Source organism: Cucurbita maxima, unplaced genomic scaffold (genome assembly GCF_002738345.1).
Source record: "Cucurbita maxima cultivar Rimu unplaced genomic scaffold, Cmax_1.0 Cma_Scf00023, whole genome shotgun sequence".
NCBI classification, from domain to species: Eukaryota; Viridiplantae; Streptophyta; class Magnoliopsida; order Cucurbitales; family Cucurbitaceae; genus Cucurbita; species Cucurbita maxima.
In genome coordinates this window covers 2,224,193-2,242,792 of record NW_019272039.1, presented here as the reverse complement: position 1 = coordinate 2,242,792, position 18,600 = coordinate 2,224,193, and the positions used below count along the sequence as shown (strand labels likewise).

The 18,600-nt window shown below is 37.7% G+C and overlaps 4 protein-coding genes, 1 long non-coding RNA gene and 1 other non-coding gene across 13 annotated transcripts in view; 2 read left to right on the top strand and 4 right to left on the bottom strand.

The window, feature by feature from the left end:
- Positions 1-1,641: 1,641 nt before the first annotated feature.
- On the bottom strand, positions 1,642-4,628 carry LOC111496904 (phosphopantothenoylcysteine decarboxylase subunit VHS3-like). Its single transcript, XM_023147469.1, has 3 exons — positions 4,419-4,628; positions 3,633-3,771; positions 1,642-2,280 (listed from the first exon to the last, which is right to left on the bottom strand). The coding sequence occupies exons 2-3, from the start codon at positions 3,750-3,752 to the stop codon at positions 1,804-1,806; spliced, it is 597 nt and encodes a 198-aa protein (XP_023003237.1). The 5' UTR covers positions 3,753-3,771; positions 4,419-4,628; the 3' UTR covers positions 1,642-1,803.
- A 2,644-nt stretch (positions 4,629-7,272) lies between these two features.
- The window catches only part of LOC111496908, a 25,511-nt gene continuing 14,183 nt past the window's right edge, over positions 7,273-18,600 (top strand). The window contains exons 1-2 of the long non-coding RNA XR_002720533.1: positions 7,273-7,284; positions 8,692-8,693. This is a non-coding gene — a long non-coding RNA (uncharacterized LOC111496908). The remainder of the gene's footprint in view (positions 7,285-8,691; positions 8,694-18,600) is intronic.
- LOC111496901 (glutathione hydrolase 1) lies at positions 8,171-12,607 on the bottom strand. Of its 5 annotated transcripts, none has more exons than XM_023147458.1 (8): positions 12,442-12,607; positions 12,142-12,368; positions 10,844-11,163; positions 9,854-10,369; positions 9,547-9,782; positions 9,168-9,432; positions 8,947-9,084; positions 8,171-8,647 (listed from the first exon to the last, which is right to left on the bottom strand). In XM_023147458.1, exons 2-8 carry the CDS (start codon positions 12,146-12,148, stop codon positions 8,408-8,410), a joined length of 1,722 nt encoding a protein of 573 aa, XP_023003226.1. In that variant the 5' UTR covers positions 12,149-12,368; positions 12,442-12,607; the 3' UTR covers positions 8,171-8,407. The 5 variants fall into 5 exon arrangements, with proteins under 5 accessions (XP_023003226.1, XP_023003227.1, XP_023003228.1 ...); XM_023147459.1 differs by having other exon boundaries at positions 12,142-12,243; XM_023147460.1 differs by lacking the exons at positions 12,142-12,368; positions 12,442-12,607 and adding an exon at positions 11,666-11,761.
- LOC111496903 lies at positions 13,592-16,046 on the top strand. Of its 4 annotated transcripts, none has more exons than XM_023147468.1 (7): positions 13,592-13,729; positions 13,893-14,065; positions 14,201-14,539; positions 14,645-14,691; positions 14,912-14,977; positions 15,568-15,700; positions 15,828-16,046. In XM_023147468.1, the coding sequence occupies exons 2-7, from the start codon at positions 13,945-13,947 to the stop codon at positions 15,842-15,844; spliced, it is 723 nt and encodes a 240-aa protein (XP_023003236.1). In that variant the 5' UTR covers positions 13,592-13,729; positions 13,893-13,944; the 3' UTR covers positions 15,845-16,046. The 4 variants fall into 4 exon arrangements, with proteins under 4 accessions (XP_023003236.1, XP_023003235.1, XP_023003233.1 ...); XM_023147467.1 differs by having other exon boundaries at positions 13,867-14,065; XM_023147465.1 differs by having other exon boundaries at positions 13,823-14,065.
- On the bottom strand, positions 17,031-17,102 carry TRNAW-CCA. The gene has a single exon. It is a non-coding gene; the product is annotated as a tRNA-Trp (tRNA).
- The window catches only part of LOC111496897 (probable inactive receptor kinase At5g10020), a 5,023-nt gene continuing 3,914 nt past the window's right edge, over positions 17,492-18,600 (bottom strand). The window contains exon 3 of the mRNA XM_023147454.1: positions 17,492-18,339. Coding sequence (XP_023003222.1) covers positions 17,759-18,339 — 581 coding nt within the window. The 3' untranslated portion in view covers positions 17,492-17,758. The remainder of the gene's footprint in view (positions 18,340-18,600) is intronic.

Genomic DNA, 18,600 nt, shown 5'->3' with positions numbered 1-18,600 from the left:
GGGTTTTTTTTTTTTTTTTTTTTGGAATTACAAAATGAATCTTATCTTGATGAAAAAGTTTCGGTTTTGGAAGAGAAAAAAAAAAAAAAAAAAAGTGGTTTGTACCTTTTTGAGACTTAGATGGGTTTGGTTTGGTTTAATTTAATTTGGTTTAGTTGGAGTGGTAAAAAGCTTTATGTCTCACAAAACCCGCTTTAAAAAATTATTTAGTTGGAATTTTAAGTTATTTAAAGAGGAGAGGAAAACAAATCATTTCTTATAAAAGTGTAAAAATCTCTCCTTAGTAAAATTGTGAAGCTAACGATTTCATATTGGTTAGAGAGTTAGACGTGTTTTAAAATTGCGAGGCTAACGATGATACAAACCGACCAAAAAAGACTGATAACAATATGTAATATACCAAAATAGACCGTGAGGAACTATTCTTTATAAGGGTGTAGAAACTTCTTCTTAATAAACACGTTTTAAACTTGTGAGGTTGATGACGATACATAACGGGCTAAAACAGACTATTGAACGGATGATTAGAGTAATCTTTTTGAGGTCATGTTAGGTATTAGGGTATAGGTTAGGGGTAGAAAGTGAAGGCAAAGTATCCAATTCTTTGCTTAGTCTATTGGGTCCCATTTTGTTAATCATTTTCGTACGGGAATTAATGGAACTTAGGAAGTGGTTTTTGAGAATCAAAACCGCCAAACAGAAACCCAGCAACTGGTTTTCAATCCCAATACCAAAACCACAACACCGACAGACAACGCCTAATTCTATCAGATTTCAGATGAATGTGGGTGATACGTGTCTTCTTATTATTTGCCCTTCACGTTAGTTATAAATTTTACCAACAAGTTTGTGCCAGAAAACGTGGCACCGTTTTACAGGTTGTCTTCATGCACCCCGACGCTGACAGTCCACTGATTTTGTTTACTTCACAAAAATAAAATATTTAACTTACCACTTAATCACTATTTGATCTAAAACCAAGGTAAACGACTGGCCAAAACAAATGTTATTACATAAAAATGTCTATTTAACACACTAGGATTATTTGTTCAAGTGGAGGATGATCGAAGGAATGAGGAGATTTTTTTTTTTTTTTGTTAGCTAAACGGGACCCAATACACAATTATATTTTGAACAGAGAGATAATACGAGCAACACAAATAACCTGAGGCTGTTGAATAAACTAAAAATACTTTGGGAATATTTCCACCAAATGCAACAGCAAATCATCTTAGATATATGATTCTAACTAAAGGATGATAGAGAGCTAACCCCGTTGCGTTGCGTGCATTACTTCGATCAGAGCCTCCTACTTTATCCACTTTGATCCGTTATGTAAACGCTTCCATGCCCTTATAAGTAATGCATCGTTCCTCTCTCCTCTCCAATCGGGGGAGGAATATGACGATAAACCCGCCATTAGGAATCAAGGAACAAAAACACATAAAATGGGGCAAGAATGTAGAGAAGAATAACAGCAAAATATGATACGAGATGGCCCATCTCCATGAACATGCAATGTGGAAGATAGCGCAATGGCGTAGAAGTGGATACTTGAATGTTGATCTTCTCAAATCGCTGCACAGTTCATCATTTTCACTAACGTATCATCCAATTATGTTGTTTCGTTAATAATTAATAAACGCATTGAAACTAATTGGCATTTTTATCAGAGCTGCAGAAAAAAAGGTTCAGAAGTACTCTAAATCTCACGCAGCAGAAACATAATTACTAATTTGGAACACAGCCTAACAGACGTCCTCAAGAAGCTAATATTTAAATAAATTAAAAAAGGCCCTAATTTTACTTCTTCCTCTTTTTGGGAGGCTGGAGTGCTTCCTCGTCTTCATCCTCGTCTTCATCCTCGTCTTCCTCCTCATCTGCTACTTCATCCTCGTCTTCTCCACCATCGTCGTCGTCTTCTCCATCATCATCCTCATCATCGTCGTCACCATCATCGTTATCGTCGTCGTCATCACCATCATCATCCTGGTCCTCCCCATCGAACTCTTCTTCATCCTCCCCATTCTCTTCTGCCCCACCAGCTCCACCCTCTTGACTCTTCTTTGAATTACTTTTATTGTTGCCGTTGAGGTTGTTGGCGTACTTGTCTCCATCTTCGGATGATAAATCCTCTTCATCTTCACCTTCACTTAAGTCCCCATCCCCATCCTCATCATCATCACCATCTTCTTCGGCATCAAGTGGTGTGCATGATGAGCACTGGGTGGGACTATTCCCTTTCATTCCAGGTTTGATCAGACGTGCCCCAAGGGGTTCCTGCAACAACATTTCCAAGAATACAGTAGTCCATGAGGTTAGGCATAACAGAAACCAACAATATCATTTGCAAATGGTTGTTTGATTAAGCGAAACAAACAGAAAAACCACACAATATTTGCTAAAACAACACAAGAATTTGATACACCCAATTTTGTTAATACAAGATAAGAATTTTCTACCAGTTTATACAATTCTAAACGATTCAAAAGTCACGAATTGACCAGCTGTAAGTACCACGCAACGTTCTTTTGTTTTACAATTCTCAGTAATGATAAGAAATTATGCTAATTTCTAACAGAATAGGCCGCCAATGAGTTGACATTTTAACAGGAATGAATAGTTGCTGAGCATGGCCTCGCATATTTTGATGGCCTACCCTGTTCCTTCAATTTGGGAATCTCTGTTTTGTACTTTTACCTTCTCCACTTTTATTCTTAGTATATTTTATTTTGCCCTTGTCTTTTCTTGTCGGGATCTGTTCACCGACCAACGTGATAAGAACCCACTAATAACAAGCTTAACATCAATTGGATGTCAGAAATGGTATCCATTAACGAGAAGAAAGGCAGGAGGATGGTGGGAAGGGAAAATCCGATTCTTTTGGACCTCGAAACCACGTATTACGATTGATTCATAATCCAACTATCCTCATAAAAGTCGCAAATACTCTATTCTTCAAAAGAAAAAAAAAAAGAAAGCCACAAACACTCCAAAAACAATTTGAGCTCGAGTCCAAAACTTAATATTCAACAAAAGGCGACATCTTTTAATTGTATACTGAAATTTCCCATCAAACGAATAAATTTTGAAGTATTGCTTCATTAATTCCATTCTTAATTCAAGCTGAAAGCCCCCCACCCAACCACTGGAATGAAAGGAATTGAAAGAGGGTTATGGAGTGTAGTTCAAGTCGTCGGAGTGAGGGCATTTCCGTAAATTTAGCATCACAAGTTGCCCATCAAGTGGGGTCAATGGAATGATGGCCCAATAGGAAAGATGGAGAGAGAGAGAGACATTCACAAGAATATCCCTCGACGCGTTATTACGGTGATTTCGAGAACAATTCCCAATTTTTCTTTTAAAAAATTATTCAAGTTTTTAGCTTTCCATATAATATAATATTTAGAAAAAGAAAGGGGGAAAAAATCAACCAAAATAATCTACACAGGCTAAAGCTTTTACTTTAACGACTCAAGCTCAGCCGTACTCAGCATCAACCCAGTTGGCCAAAGCCGATGGGTTTTATAAGGAAAACAAACCAAGCCATCAAGTAAAAAAGATATTCATTAACGAGGGAGACTGAACTTGGTAATAAAAAAGATTAACGAGGAAGTTAAAGAGACACTTGCCTGAGCCAGGAGCTGGGTGTTGACCAGAGCCGAAGCCAGTAAAGCAGCTAAACCATGACTGGCGCAAGCGAGTGAGCCAGCACCGAACGTGACACCTGCTGAAGCATTAGTTATCTCCATTTGCGCCGCGACTTGTTCCCTGCAAATACATCAAAAGGGAACCCAAAAAAAAAAAAAAAAAAAAAAAAAAAAAAAAAAAAAAAAAAAAAAAAAAAAAAAAAACTGATGAGAGAGCTGGCCACCGTGAGATTTGTCCCCAAAAATTTAAACAGCCGATAAAAGACTGAAAATCATAACAAAACACCAACTCCATCGGAAATTCTCTCAGTCCCTCAGTCTCTCAGCCAGCCCCCTACCGTGTTGATTTGGTAGTTTCTACCGTCTAGGGTTTGACCTTGGACTATAAATCCAAAAAGGCCCATTCTATGATATATTCAAATACCATTTAAAAGCAGAGGAAGTTTTCTGACGCATCCACTTGAAAGAAAAGAGGCGTCGTCTTTCAGTGAAGCACAAACTCTAAAGTCCATAAAGTCAACGGTGAATTCAGCTCAAAAGTGGCAAAAATAACAGGTAAACTAGAAATGAAACTCCGTATTCATAGTAAAACAGCAACAAACCACAGAAAATTCAGTAAAACCATCGACAAACGACCTGGGAACACTAGCAGAGTGAAGAACAAGCAAGGAAGCGGAAGCAAAAAGCAGAAAACAAGAAAAGATGAAAGAAATCAAGCAGAAACAGATAGAGAAAGAAAGGAACAAAGAATTGAGAGTAAAAGCATACCGAGAAGACAGATCAGAGCAGGGAGATGGTAGATCTGGACGTATCGGGATCTAAAACCACAGAAAAGAAGCACGAGAAGCAACGTTCATTCTGGACCGTCCGATCGAGATCGAAAAGACACAGAGAAAGGAAGATATAGAATTATCGTCGGCTCTCAGAGAAGGGTGAGAGGGAAGGAAGGGGGGGGTAGGGTGGGGGGGGGGGGGGGGGGGGGGGTGAGAGGTAAGGGGAAGTGAGAGAAACAGAGCGATTACTGGAGACCGACTGCCCGTAATTTTCCAGTCCGGTATCGGGCAGATCGGGCAGCGTCGTAATCTTGTAAAAAAGACCGCGTTTTAAGCTGCCCAATGAGCATCTAGACAGGTGTGGGTTCGGATAACTTCTCACATCAATTTTCCCTTTGGTCCTTTTATTTTTTCAGCAACGGGGTTTCCATTTATTACACAACCTCCCTCCCAACAAAAACTGTTTTTTTTTTTCCTTTTATTTATTTATTTATTATTATATATTTTTAATAAACCATTATTTTAAATTGCCTTCAACTTTAAGCATCTGAACAACTCTATCCTTAGAAGACTATATTAAAAAAAAAAAAAAAATCAAATTAAAAAGAAAAAATAGTGTCATCAGATCAGAAGACTCGGTCTTCAAGGAACAACTCGTAGTTGTTGATAATAAATTAATGAATAAAATAAAGATATTTAATTAATTTTAGAAAAACTGTGTTATGGGCTTAGATTTTCAACAACTGTTGTATGGGCCTTTCCAAACTCAGGCCCAATTATCCGCACTCTTGAAGGATGAATACTCCGGTTTAACCAGATTTCTTCGAACTTCCAAAAACAACATAGGAAGGACATACCTGGTTTTCTCATGCTTGCCGTGTTTTTTCTGTATCAAGTAGCCTTAATTTGCAGACAGATATTCTCCTCTTCAGTCACCACCCGCAGATATTGTTCTCGTCCTCTTTAATCATATCCTCTTTAGTCACCACCCATAGATATTGTCATCTTTAGTCATATCCTCTTTAGTCGCCACCAATAGATATTGTTATCTTTAGTCACCATCAATAGATATTGTCATCTTTAGTCACCATCAATAGATATTGTCATCTTAGTTCTTTCTCTCCAATTGATGTGGGATGTGGGATTTCACAGAGCAGTTTTGACCAGTAGCATCACTAACAGTAGTGATTTCCCTTCCTACAAGCTTGGAGATGAACTTTATAGCAGAATAGTAGTCATTACAAACTGGGTTTTTCATAATTCTCATTTGAAGTCCTGTTACACTCAATAATCAGTCTAGCTATTTCTACTCCATCTGACTATGCATACATTTTTCATATCAAAGCATTGCCAACTGCTTCACAAGTTTCAGTTTCTGTTCTTATTGTTAGACGAACACGACTCTCCACAATGGTATGATATTGTCCACTTTGAGCATAAGCTCTCATGGCTTTGCTTTGAGCTTTCCAAAAGGCTTCACACCAATGAAGAGTGTATTCTTAGATTATGAACCCATTGACCATTCCCTAAATTAACCGATGTGGGACTTTCATCATCCAACACCTCCCCTCGAACAAAGCACGCCTCCCCTTAATCGAGGCTTGACTCCTTTGGAGTCTTAGTCATTTTTGACTGCCTTCGTACCTTCAAAGAGGCTTGACTCCTTTTTGGAGTCCTTTGTTCGACATTCGAGGATTTGCCAATCTATTGGCACGGCTAAGTTTAGGGCATGGCTCTGATACCATGTTAGACGAACACGACTCTCCACAATGGTACGATATTGTCCACTTTGAGCATAAGCTCTCATGGCTTTGCTTTGGGCTTCCCAAAAGGCCTCATACCAATGGAGAGTGTATTCTTAGATTATAAACCCATGACCATTCCCTAAATTAACCGATGTGGGACTTTCATCATCCAACACCTCCCCTCGAACAAAGCACGCCTCCCCTTAATCGAGGCNAGGAGGCTTGACTCCTTTTTGGAGTCCTTTGTTCGACATTTGAGGATTTGCCAATCTATTGGCACGGCTAAGTTTAGGGCATGGCTCTGATACCATGTTAGACGAACACGACTCTCCACAATGGTATGATATTGTCCACTTTGAGCATAAGCTCTCATGGCTTTGCTTTGGGCTTCCCAAAAGGCCTCATACCAATGGAGAGTGTATTCTTAGATTATGAACCCATTGACCATTCCCTAAATTAACCGATGTGGGACTTTCATCATCCAACACCTCCCCTCGAACAAAGCACGCCTCCCCTTAATCGAGGCTTGACTCCTTTGGAGTCTTAGTCATTTTTGACTGCCTTCGTACCTTCAAAGAGGCTTGACTCCTTTTTGGAGTCCTTTGTTCGACATTCGAGGATTTGCCAATCTATTGGCACGGCTAAGTTTAGGGCATGGCTCTGATACCATGTTAGACGAACACGACTCTCCACAATGGTACGATATTGTCCACTTTGAGCATAAGCTCTCGTGGCTTTGCTTTGGGCTTCCCAAAAGGCCTCACACCAATGAAGAGTGTATTCTTAGATTATGAACCCATTGACCATTCCCTAAATTAACCGATGTGGAACTTTCATCATCCAACACTTATAACATAAGCATGTAAACATTTGATAAAACGCTAGCCAAGGTGAGCTTTTCATACCCTGAAATCGTCGAATTACAAGAAACTATGCCCAGAATGCATGTACAATGAAATCAAATCATTCCAAGTTGAAATGTTCTTCAGCATCATCCTGTTAAAAACAACTGGATCTCCACATTTTGCGTACATGTTCAGCAGGGAAGTCGCAACAGAAGCATAGCTACCGAGTCCGAGTTTAACAACAAATGAATGAATCTTCCTTCCTACCAACGTCTAAACCGTGATTTGCCGATCAGGAAGAAAGAACATTACCAGCCGTGGATTGAGACGGTGAGACTCTCTCAGAAATCATCTTCGCAAACATCCAAATGGCATCATCTAAAACACCCAATTGATTGTACCCCACGATGATCGCAGTCCAAGAAACGGGATCGCAATCAGGCATTTCATGTAGAAGGCGACGCGACGACGCATCGAAATTGCCCTATTTGACATACGCAGAGATCAAATTGTTCCATGAGAATGTTCTTAACGGACATTTCATTGAACACATGGTGCGCATCGCTGAATGACCCAGTTTCGGCATAGAACGTCGTAAGATTATTCAACAGCTACACGCCAAGATGAAGGCCTTTCTTGATTGTTTGAGAGTGAACGGACCTTCTGAATCTCTAATCTCTAAACCCTAGGGACGGGTCTGATCACTAATCTCAAACCCTTGCCTTCACGATTGTGTTTAATATTTTCTAAACTTCCTTTTAATTAGCCCATATTCTCTAATTGTATGTTTAATAGATTTAATTAACCTAAAATCATCTCATAAAATTTGTAATTTATCTAATGATATATTAGTTTCTTTTGATTTAATTAATTAGTTAATCAATTCTACCCATTTATTTATTAATATTCTAAAATTAATCATTGATTTCAAATTTGAAGTTATAAACAGCCATTTTCTAGGCTGTATTTGGCAACTTTTAAAACATTATTGAAAGGAAAAAAAAGTGATGTGATGTCCCAAATTGGATGGAGAGGAGAACAAAACACCATTTAAAAGGATTATAAGGGTGTGAAAACCGAAAATCTTCTCTTAGTAGATGCTGCGTTTAAAGCATTGAGGGAAAACCCGAAAAGGAAAGCCCAAAAGAGACAATATCTACTAGTGGTAGATCTGGATTGTTACAGCTTAAGGATTCCTTAAACCTCTTAATACATCATTAAGTATTTTCAACCCAACTTTACCTGTGTTTTAGAGTCATAATCCAACCAGATTAAACTAGAACTATTATTTCCATAATGCAGTGAAGTGTTTCAACAACTCCCCTAAAAAAGCTAAGAGAAACCATTCAGCTAACGTAAATGGAAGCTGAAAAGAAATCCAACGGTTTACAATATCAAAAGCCAGCAGGAGCCCCACCCTTCCGGGGATCACTTACCGCTATGAGCTTCCCCACGCCACCACCTTGTCTTGGTGAGCCAAAATTTTGAACAATGAACTGGCAAATTGTCCCTCCTGCAAGGCCTTCTAAGACATGACCCTTCTTAGCAAGGGCTGCCCTTGTTTGAGCAGGAACTTCAAAATGGTCTCCTAACACGGTTGTCCAGTTCTCATAGGTCAAAACGTTTGGAATCAGCTGTTTGTTTTGAACAATTTGTATTAGTTTCCAATGACTACTAGAAGTGTAAGAATGTCTGAATTGGTGAATTCACAGGAAAATGTTGAGAATTGTTGGGAGGGAGTCCCACATTGACTAATTAAGAAAATGATCATGAGTTTATAAGCAAGGAATACTATCTCTATTGGTATGAAACTTTTTGGAGAAACCAAAAGACGAAAGCTTATGTTCAAAATAGACAATATTATACCATTATGGAGAGTCATGATTCCTAGCAGAAACGATATGAGATAGAGAAGGGAAGCTATAAAACAAACCCGATGATAAACTCTGGGAGCCATCACAGATGAGAAAGGATCCATTCCTTTTGCAAAATGATTCAACACAACCTCTGCTGTTCCTGCAATGATGAAGCCTCCTCCACTTGCACCAACCACACCTTTCAGCTGTCCATTCTGTGCAAGAATTCCACAAAACTTTTCAACTCAGAAGACACATCTAAAGAAAAAAATGAGAGAAATTAGAAGGAAAAAAGGACCTTCAGGACAATAGCCGGAGACATGGATGATAATGGCCTTTTCCCTGGCCTGATGAAATTGGATGGTGCTGGCGGGAGTTTATTAGCAGAAACATTAGCAGGGACAGAAAAATCATCCATTTCATTGTTCAAGATTATTCCAGTACTAGGGGAGAGTATCACTGCTCCAAAATAGTAGTTCACAGTGGTAGTCATGGAGACAGCGTTTCGTTCTCCATCGACGACTGACAAATGACTGGTGCCATGGTCGTGAATTGGATTCCATCTGTTAGAACACACGATAAAGAGGAAAGACTTGGAAAGGTTTCACAAAGATATGCTAGAACAGAAAGGAAATACAAACGAGGGAAAGTGAAGTAATATATGAAGGAGCGCCAACCTGCCGCCGTAATGGCTTGGATCAAAAGTCCTGTTGTCATTGATGGTTTTCTTTAACTTTCTAGCAAACTTGGGCGAAAGCATGTCGGAAAGAACTTTGGAGACATTGTAGAAATTGGGGTCTCCAAGGTTTGTTCTCACGGCAGCTACATGTTTCAATGCTTCAATCTCCCGATGGATGCCAAGAGGGCCCAAAAGCCCTGAAGGCAGTTTATATTGAGCCAGAATATTAAGCATCTGCAGCAGAATGTGTCATTACTAACAAAATAAACTTGAAAAACAACTGCTTCTCAAGACAGAAAACTTACAAGGATCAGTCCAGAACCTCCTGAAGGAGGAGGCATGGTGATTATCTCATGACCCATTGTACGGGCTGATATGGGGACCCTTATTTTAACTCGATAGCTCTGCAAGTCCTTCATTGACAGTATCCCTCCAAGCTTCCTGATATCCCTTATCAAGTTAATACCAATCGATCCATTATAGAAGGCCTGGACACCAAATCTAGAAATAGTTCTTAGAGTTTGTGCAAGTTTCTTGTTGCGGATAACATCTCCCGGTTTCAACAATTTTCCGCCTGATGTAAACAAGTTCCTGAGTCCTTCATCTCCCAAGATTCCTGCTTCTGTTTTAACCATCTGCATATGAAGGTATGGAGATATTTTAAATCCCAAGCGAGCAAGACGTTCAGCTGGTTGAACAAGCCTTGCCCATGGAAGCTTTCCATATTGTTTCCAAGCTTCGTGAAGTCCAGCAAGTTCCCCTGGAACGGCAATGGAAAGGGCTCCGGCTGCTTTCGATGCAACATTGCTAGCATAAATATTCTGTTCATATGTGAAAAGAGATTTAAGAGACTGATTGAATGATGGCACTTGGATAAATGAAGTACCATCAAATTGTGACCAAATGTCACCCACAAGACTTTTTAAGAATATGTTCGTGCAAGTATAAAAAAATGTTCAGAAAACCAGGGACCAATCAGATTCACAAGATAATGAAGACAGGAATTAACAGACACCATTATATCTCAATTCTCATCAGCATTAGACCCAAGAGCTTAAGCCATAAGAACAGAAGGCTTCGTAAAGTTGACTGGTAGCTGACATTTTTAGCGCCACCAAACGCCCAATGCACTGTCACAAATTTTAACTTCAGAGATAAATGAACAGTACGAGCTTTCCAATAACAATTAAATGAGCAAGATTATATGGTTATGGTCCTTCTTTCTTCCTTCTAAAACAGATTAAATTGGAAAATCGAACAAAGGAAATGAAACAAGTGGAGTCAAGTTACAGGACCTCATGAGCAAGCAAAGGTGCAGTCTCCCTCATATCGAAAGCCTGAGATTTTCCACTGGCCGACCTGATCAGCATAAAGGCTCCTCCACCAATGCCACTTGATGCGGAACTTACAACCCCCAAGCAGAGAGCAGCAGCAATCGAAGCATCAACTGCATGGCCTCCTTCCCGTAGAACATCCATACCAATTCTGGAGCATCGAGAGTCATCTGCGGCAACAGCACCATGGCTTGCAACAATAACCTCAGGCCGAGCAATGGAAGTGGGAATCAGCAGCGCAATAGAAACAAGAACAATTATAAGCCACCGCATCAACATTGCTGCAGCCACAAATGCAAACCAGTTTTGATTACTCAGTCAATACTACTAATCAGCTTGATTTATAACCAAAATAAAAAAATGTAAATCACCAACAACAGCATATACATTGACACAGTTTCTGGCGAGTCAAAGTATGATTAAAAAACATCTCACAGGAAAAACACTTCTTTTAAAAAACATATTTTTTAAATCAGCACATTCGAAGATGAATAAAAAATTATGCCAGCAGGTAGATAAATCAAATGATTTTGGTATCTATATCGTGAAACACGGTTCCTCTAGCCATGTTTTGTTCGTGGCTCGAGTACAAGTTTAAATAGAATTTACAACTAAAGATATTGGTGTATTTGTTGAGTTTAGAAGTTTATTTGGCAGAAGAATTTGAGATCTGGATTTGATATGGAAATTCTTGTTTGGTAGTAAGTTGGAAATTTTTTTTTGGTAGAATCTACCTTCTTAAAAATGACAAATCAGAACAGTTTTTCCAAAGGAAGAAGTTACCATAGAGATGGGATGATTAGAACAAGTGAAAGAGGAGGCTTAGAAAGAGAGGGATGCGTAGAGAGATGGGAACAGAGCATATGAATATAGAGAGATACAAAGATGCCAATACGATTAATTATTTGATAAGATCATCACAATGTGATCGTTCGGTTTTACAGTTGGATCAGATGTACATAAAGAAGTACCTTAAATCTATGTCTAATAGTAATTAAGTGCAGGGAAAATATTGAATTTACATCCAACGATTATTATGAGGTAGCGAATTTGTTTACAATTTACTATCCAGATGATCGAACACCAGTAGGATACATTCAACTCTCCTAATAAAGTCTTATCAGTTTTCTCAAAAGAGAACTTCTACTTTTTGAAAACCTATCCAAATTCCAAGAGTCCATCATTGAATATAAAGAACAGAGCCCGTGACAATTGATCGATCAAACAGTTTTAGAAAAGGGGCGTCCCACGTTACTCACTTGGCATTTATTGGCTAAATAAGACGAATGAGCTCGAATCCACCTTTTCCTGATGGCTTCTCGTTTTCTTCGTCGTTTAATTCAGCATCAGCTTTGATTTTCCTGCCAGTTTAAGAGAAAAAAAAAAAAATAATAATCGCAGTGAGATGCTTACGTTGAATTGGGCGGAAAATAGGAACGGATGAGTACTTTTCATAATCGACGACTTTGATGACAATCTATGGTAGCTGTTTTTTATCAAATGAATAAAGATTAGGGACCAGAATTCCATTAAAGCGACTTCGTGGAAGTTTACTTTACCTTCTAATTTCTGCGCAACACGTTTCTCCCGCTGTTCGTTTCAGATCAGGTTCCGAAATTTCAAGGGGCAGAGCCATGATCCTCAGTATCCATTGGGGTAGAGCCATTAACCGATTCTTCCTCTATCTTGCCGCCATTTTTATCTCTCGTGAACTTTGAACAGTTTAAATAACTTTTTTTTTTCCTTTTTATGAAATTATTTAAAGAAACATTTTTTTTGGGTTTAAATACTTTTTTGTTCTTGATTTTGTCCCTTTTGGACTTTATATTTTCGTAAATAGATAAATTTGGTTCTTTTATTTTTATTTTTTACAATTTATTTAAAATGATCCAATAAAAAAAAATATAATTTTTAAAAACTAAAAAATAAATAATCAAAGGTTATCCATCAAATATTAAATGAGTTACAAGTTGTATTGAATTATTCATAGAATTATATGTGACGTTTTCTCAACTTTATATTATATGAATTTAATATTTTCCATTCTTGTTTTTTTTTAATTAAGCTTTAGATTTTATTGTTATGTTATCTATTTTCAAAAAAAAAAAAAAAAAAATTAAACTAAAAAAAAAAATAAATAATTTTAATTTTAAAAAACTCAAATGATTATCAAATATTTAATAAAATAGAATGTATCGCTTAAATTTAGGAATTTGAAAAACAATAATACAACCAAAAAAAAATTAAATATACTTTTTTATTTAATTTAGTCATTTTATTTTAAGCCTAGATTAATAAATAATTACAAATGTATGTATAATAGATAGTATATTGATACAATTGTTGAAATGACATTATATTATTTAAATTAAGAAATATTATTGTTTTAAAGTGCGTGATAATTAAATAATATGTTTCAGAAGTATCGGGACTATCAAATAAAATTTAACAGACAAACAGAATATTTTATGTTTTTTTATTTAAGAGAATGGACCCGACCCGACCCGTTTCTGCAATTTTAAAATCTCACTTTAATAATTAATTATTTTAAAAAAATTGTGTATAGTTTAGAATTTTTTTTATATTACTTGGTTGGACTGAATTTCGTTTGGGCTTATTTCATTACTGCTTGACGCGGCCCAGTTTGGGCCCATTATAATATCCGTTCTATTCATTATTCCATTCAAATTAATTTCCCCCGCCCGATTTTCCCCACGTCTAACCTCGCTCCTCGGGCCGGAGCGGAAGAGGAGGACATCACCTATTGCGCGGCAGTACACCGGCACAGTTTAATCCAATATTTCTGTCTCCGGTGATTAGCTTTCGTCGAGTTTTGGAAACCAATTGGTAGAAATTCAGGCTATTTGACTTTAATTTGTATTTGTTTATGTCAATTACCACTGCGAACTCTCAATTACTGTCATTATGCACTACATCTAGGGGTTTGGAAGTTTTTGTTCGGTTTTCAATTTATGAAAATCCAGTGACGAAGTGTATGGATTCGTTTAAGAATGCCGCAAAGTGAGTAGTCCAAAGGATTCAAGAGAGATTTGTTTCTGAACATGGCAAGGCGAAAGGCGAAGAAAATTGTCAAGAAGTCTAGCCCTAGGGAAAAAGAAAAGGACGAAGCAGAAAATGAATTAAAAAGTGAGGAGCAAGCACCTTTGGTTTCTGACGAGGACGGTATGTTGAAATTGATTCTTATTTTCCGAAGCCTGAACTTAATTTTGGGAAGGAAAATTGTTTTGCGTCTCTTTCAATGACAATTGTTCGTTGAATTTATATTTTTCCGCTGCTTTTGCCTTCATTTGTGTATAGTTGAACGACATGCTGCTGCAATTCGCGCCATTCGGGATGTGGAGATCGAGCGTTTGATTACTGAATTGCGGTTGCTTCGTTCGTATTTCAACAAAGAGCAATTGCAAACTCCTCTATTGCAATTTTTCAAGGAGAAACTTCCAAACTTGTCCATTTCTGGAAAAAGCGAAGTAGGAGAAATTGAAGTACAGTGGAAGGAAACTGAAAGTGAATTACGCGCCAATCCAGTTGATGGAATGGATGTACACGCTTCTCTCTTACATCGTCTGTCCATAGCTTATCCTAACTACTCTGCTGGAATGCGATCTTTAAATGGATTTGAATTTTCCAGTAAATCAGGTATATGTAGATTTTGGATTATGGTGCATAAAACGAACGGCTAAGATGCTCCCTTATTTGATGCTTGTTTGCTGCAACTCACCGTATTTTCTCTACTGGTGGCAGTGAAAACAAATCCTTTCAATGTTGAGAGCCTGCAAATTCCGAGCTTGGTAAGTAATTTTGCGTTTGATACCTTAAATTGTTTACTTCAAATTCTTTTCTTTAGATCAGTAAAATGAATGATACCATGTGAGCTCACAAAATTTGTTTTAGTTTGGCTATGTCTCTTGTTTCATGTTGTTTATTTGGTGAAGCTGAAGATTGTCTTCTCGTCGGATGTGAAGATGCTCGGTATTGACTGATATATTTATTGATAATTCTGCTTTTTAGGTTTTGGAGGCAGAGCCCTCGGATAGTATGATGCTTGGAATGACAGATATTCTCCAAACTCCTGGGGTTAGAATCTTCACGTTTTTTGCACAACTTATTGCATTAACTTTGTCTTGTTAATACCCTAGAGTTGTTTGTTATTGGTATTTTCCAGAATTTGTTACATTGTTGTTGACTCAAATCTAGGTACATAGTGGTGGTCTTGGTCAAAGGAACAAAGTTACTGTATTGGTAGCGTGTCTGTTATACATTATGCATTTTTATTTTTATGTTCAATGCTTATCTCATTTCAAGTTATTTTATGTATATATATATATATATATATATATATATATATATATATATATATATATATATATATAAGAAACAATTTGATTGACAGAATGAAATTTAGAAAACAATTCAGGGAAAGTCTTGACCGGAGGTGCAAAAATGAATTCCAACGAGTACAAAAGTTAGTAAGGCTATGACTAGAAAACAGCTTGAAGTTTATTACACTCAGCTTCGCGAGGTCTCATGGGGAATTGTTTCAAAAAAGTCTTTTTATCTCATTTGAAAAAGATCGAGTAACATGTTTTGATACTCTTTTCTTCGAATCTAATTTTGCTTTTATTTAGTGTATTATTACAATAAGCTAACTAGTTCTACTTTCATAGGCAAGTAACCAAAGATTGTCCATTGGAATGACACCGAGAACCCGAAGGCTTCCAAAGCCCGGTGAGATGCTTGTATCTATACACGGATCCCCCCTTGGTGTTTATAAGGAAGACAACATGGAAGCAATACATGGTACGTACATATAGGTCATATGTAGACAATGGAGCGTTTCTACGCTTTAATTTGGCCAAATAAGTTGGTGGGTATATATACATTTATCATACTTCTGCATGTTTCTAATACATAAAATAATGTGCAGAATCAGATGAGGATTGATTATCCCTGATTTGAGGCCACTTGACAGCTTGTCAAAAATGTAAAATTTCAAATTTTTATCAACCCTTTTGTATTGTATCCAACATTTTGATTACTCTCATATTAAGAGCTACTCGTACAAGGTGTATAACTAAGATTTAGTGTTACTTTACTCAAAGAAACGAGTGTAAGGTTATGATATCTGGTTTAATTTGATTGCTTTTCATATTAATCATCCCGTTTTTACCATATGCATCCATCACTCCATTAAGTGTATATATATATCAGCTGAAACAATGCTCTCGTCAAGATCTTTAAACAATGCATCAACTTAGTTCCACTTTGAACAAGCGCTCTGGTAAGAATGTTGTAAGTAACAATGTTGGGCTTACATCGTTCCATTCCCTTCATGTTCTCAAAGTACCAAAGAACTTTAGCCAAAGCCTTTACTTTGTTTGGCTTACATCACTCCATACTCCGTGTTTAGCTCTGATATCACTTGTAACAGCCCAGACACATTGGCAGCAGATATTGTTCGTTTTAACTTATTACGTATTGCTGTCAGCTTCATGGTTTTAAAATGCGTCTACTAGGGAGGTTTTCACTCTTGTAGAGAATGTTTCGTTTCCCACCGATGTACCATTCGATTTTGGCCCTTTGTTTCCCATCATAGATATTAGTCTAGAATAAACCCCGTCATCCACTGTATACCAATGTTGTTTCTGCATCCATCTGAAGACCTGAAAATGAAATACATCATCAAAACACTCATGCCTCTCTCAATAGCAGAATTTTGCTTGCTTAGTCTCACCCAAAAATATTGACACTCCATTCTTTATCCATACCAAATAGAACTTGAAATCAATCAACTCTGCCTGTGAATAATTTCATCATTACCCATCTTCTGGCACTCAACAGAGCAAAAAAAGCCAAATTCAGAGTTCATATAGGAAGAATAGCGAACCTCGAGGCGTACTGGTCCGATGTCTTGAGCGATGGTTCTTTGTTGCTGAACTTTCTAATTACACCGCGAACCAGATCTTCAGCCTCCAACCTGTCCGTCTTAGCCGCAGATTTTCTCTTGGGTCGAGTCGAAATGCAGACCACTCGGGTCGCAACGGCCATCCTCAGAGACGATGGGAGTGGAGGTCATGGCTGAATCAGAATTAAGAAAATATTGGTCGGAAAAAAAAAAAGAACAAAAAATTGAACCCGACGTGAATCGAACACGCAACCTTCTGATCTGGAGTCAGACGCGCTACCATTGCGCCACGGATCCACTTGTTGTTAATCTTGCTTATATATTTACTTATTTTATTACTTTGACAGTTTTTTTTCCATGTGACCATTTAATTATTTTAGTTTATTATTAAGCTCGGGATCCTTGATTAAAAAATAGAATGACATAATATTAATTTACAAAAGAAAAAAAGTTCATATTAGATCTAAATTCTCATAATTTTATTGCCAAAAGTCTTATACCAATGAAAGTGAAACTTTATTCTAAACCGTTAAAATTTTATTTATTAAACTATATATATGTTAAAATATGAATAATACGTCTACAAATCCTTTATAAGTATCTTTTCTTAATGGAGAATTTTATAAGAACGGGATGGAGATGAGAAAGCTTCGATATAATGAAATGAAAATGAGAAGAGGCAGACATTGAAAGTGAGCAACATTTTCTTCAATTAACATCAAACTGAAACCTTGTAGGGAAAAAGAAAAAAATCAATGGATGGCTTGGCTTGTCCATTTACAAGAAAATTTCATGGAGAGAAAAAAATGGTGACAATTAGCCCAAAATCAGGAGGCTGAAACAAATACGAAGTAAAAAATAGGAAGCAAAAACAATTGGGTCGAGGAACGCGGAAAAAACTAATTCCAAGACGCATGTACACAAGGAGGAGGTGGGTGGATGATGGAAGATGATCAAACAGATATAGCGCATAAATCATCCAAGACTTGTCTGATGTTAGGCCTCTCATTTACAGGGAGAATGCACCTGAGGGACACACCCAGCAGTTCATCCATCGCTTTTGTAGGCTCTTCTTCTCCGACGACAATATCTCTGTCTATGCAGTCCATTCTTCGTCCTTCTTGATCACATAGACGAACCCAATCAGTGAGATCTACAGCCCCAGATTGGCCTGATATTATGTCGCCTGCACTTCTTTTGGTTAAAAGCTCCATTAAAATCACCCCAAATGAATAAATGTCAGCCTTGAAAGATGGGCCAGGTTTTGCCGCACAAGCCAGTTCTGGAGCACAATATCCAAGTGCTCCTAGATTCAGTATCTGCTCCGCAATGCCTGCTGGTGTCATCAAGCGGTGAAGGCCATAGTCAGTGAGCCGGGCATCAAAATCACGGCCTGCCAAGATTATATTTGTTGGCTTTAAGTTTCCATGGGGGAGGCCCCTATCATGAAGATATAACACACAACGAGCAACTTCCACTGCAATTTTAAGTCTCTGGCTGAACGACAACCGAGAGTACCTTCGAGGTGTGGTTTCTGCCAAAATCCAAACAACACAATGAATCATTAACACACACAGTAGTAGTCTTGGAGAGAGTCTGATTGCAAGTGAACATACGTCTGCAAGACGTATACAAGCACGTGAAGGGTCGTGCTATTCTAGTGTTTATTAAAAAAAAAATCCACAAGTTCCTTGCAAACTTGGCAGGAATTCATGTTGCCAAGCGCAGGCTAAACATTCTTATGCCCATTATAAACTCACATTCCAAAGAACAATCTTTGGACGTGGTAGTAATA